General features: G+C 53.6%; 1 protein-coding gene across 2 annotated transcripts; it reads left to right on the forward strand.

Annotated features, from left to right (window-relative positions):
* Positions 1–63: 63 nt before the first annotated feature.
* Positions 64–1,147, forward strand: LOC117798245 (transgelin-2-like). Of its 2 annotated transcripts, none has more exons than XM_034650666.1 (2): positions 64–306; positions 785–1,147. In XM_034650666.1, exons 1-2 carry the CDS (start codon positions 64–66, stop codon positions 1,145–1,147), a joined length of 606 nt encoding a protein of 201 aa, XP_034506557.1. The 2 variants fall into 2 exon arrangements, with proteins under 2 accessions (XP_034506557.1, XP_034506558.1); XM_034650667.1 differs by having other exon boundaries at positions 64–102; positions 587–1,147.
* Positions 1,148–1,837: the final 690 nt, after the last annotated feature.

Here is a 1,837-nt window from a genome sequence, read left to right on the forward strand (position 1 = left end):
GCCTCTAGCCAGACTTCGCGGAAAGGAGCTTTTGGACACTCGTTCCCCCACGCGCCGGACGTCATGGCAAACCGAGGCCCTGCTTACGGACTGAGCCGGGAGGTTCAGCAGAAGATCGACCGGCAGTACGATCCTGATCTGGAGCAGATCCTCACCCAGTGGATCGGGGCCCAGTGTGGGCCAGACATCGGTCAGCCGCAGCCAGGGAAAGAGAACTTCCAGAAGTGGTTGAAAGACGGCACGGTGCTCTGTAAGCTGATCAACAGCCTTTATCCAAAGGGCCAGAGTCCTGTGGCCAAGATCCAGGTATCCACCATGGCCTTCAAACAGATGGAGCAGATCTCTCAGTTCCTGCAGGCAGCTGAGCACTACGGCATCCTGGCCGCGGATATTTTCCAGACGGTGGATCTGTGGGAAGGGAAGAACATGGCTTGCGTACAGAGGACCCTGATGAACCTGGGTGGCCTGGCGTTCTCCAAAGAGGACGGCCTCTTTGCAGGGGACCCCAGCTGGTTTCCGAAGAAATCCCAGGAGAATCGCCGGGCCTTCTCGGACGACAAGCTCAAAGAAGGGCNTGAGCCGGGAGGTTCAGCAGAAGATCGACCGGCAGTACGATCCTGATCTGGAGCAGATCCTCACCCAGTGGATCGGGGCCCAGTGTGGGCCAGACATCGGTCAGCCGCAGCCAGGGAAAGAGAACTTCCAGAAGTGGTTGAAAGACGGCACGGTGCTCTGTAAGCTGATCAACAGCCTTTATCCAAAGGGCCAGAGTCCTGTGGCCAAGATCCAGGTATCCACCATGGCCTTCAAACAGATGGAGCAGATCTCTCAGTTCCTGCAGGCAGCTGAGCACTACGGCATCCTGGCCGCGGATATTTTCCAGACGGTGGATCTGTGGGAAGGGAAGAACATGGCTTGCGTACAGAGGACCCTGATGAACCTGGGTGGCCTGGCGTTCTCCAAAGAGGACGGCCTCTTTGCAGGGGACCCCAGCTGGTTTCCGAAGAAATCCCAGGAGAATCGCCGGGCCTTCTCGGACGACAAGCTCAAAGAAGGGCAGAGCGTCATTGGGCTGCAGATGGGCACCAATCGAGGGGCTTCCCAGAAGGGCATGACCGGCTACGGGATGCCCCGCCAGATCCTTTGAGCTGGGCTGCCTTTTCGCCTCCCCTTGCCTCCCCCAACATCTCTCCCAGTCGCTCTTCCAGGGATGTAAATTCTTGGCGTTCTTGATCTCTCTTTTAAAAAAGTTTTATTAGAAGGGTTTCGCCCTTTTCACAACACAGGGCTCTTCCTCCCACCCCCGTCTCACCATGGATCCTCAAAAAGATCTTACATTTCCACTTTCCCCCCTTTCACGGTTTCCACCCACATCTTTGTGGAGTTGAGTCCATCAAATCAGCATATTAATAAGAGACCAAAACCACTGGGGGTGTTTACCCACCCTGCCTGCTCTGTCAGGGAGTTCGTGCCAAAAATACTGAGTCTCGTGGCCCTAAATCTTTTTAAAGTAGCATTTAAAAACGTTCTGCTTTCTGGCCTTGAAAAAGTCCGTCCCCACGTTTTAAGGCAGCTTTTCTGGACCAAAAAAAAATTTTTTTTGTCTCTTTCTGGACCAACTTTCTCTTTAGGGCATTGTCTAAAAGTCTCGTGAGGTTGTAAGGTCGATTTGCTTTTCCACGCAAGTGCACCTCACACGCTCATCTCTCCTCCTGCATTTCTTGGTTTCTGGCTAATTGTTTGTACAAATGCACTTGCTCATTCACTCCCACCCAGCTTTAAAAGGGTAGGGAAATGCAGCAGGAAGATGGAAATCTCTCCTGTCCCAACCACGTCT

The sequence above is a fragment of the Ailuropoda melanoleuca genome, unplaced genomic scaffold, assembly GCF_002007445.2.
Source record: "Ailuropoda melanoleuca isolate Jingjing unplaced genomic scaffold, ASM200744v2 unplaced-scaffold29390, whole genome shotgun sequence".
NCBI lineage: Eukaryota > Metazoa > Chordata > Mammalia > Carnivora > Ursidae > Ailuropoda > Ailuropoda melanoleuca.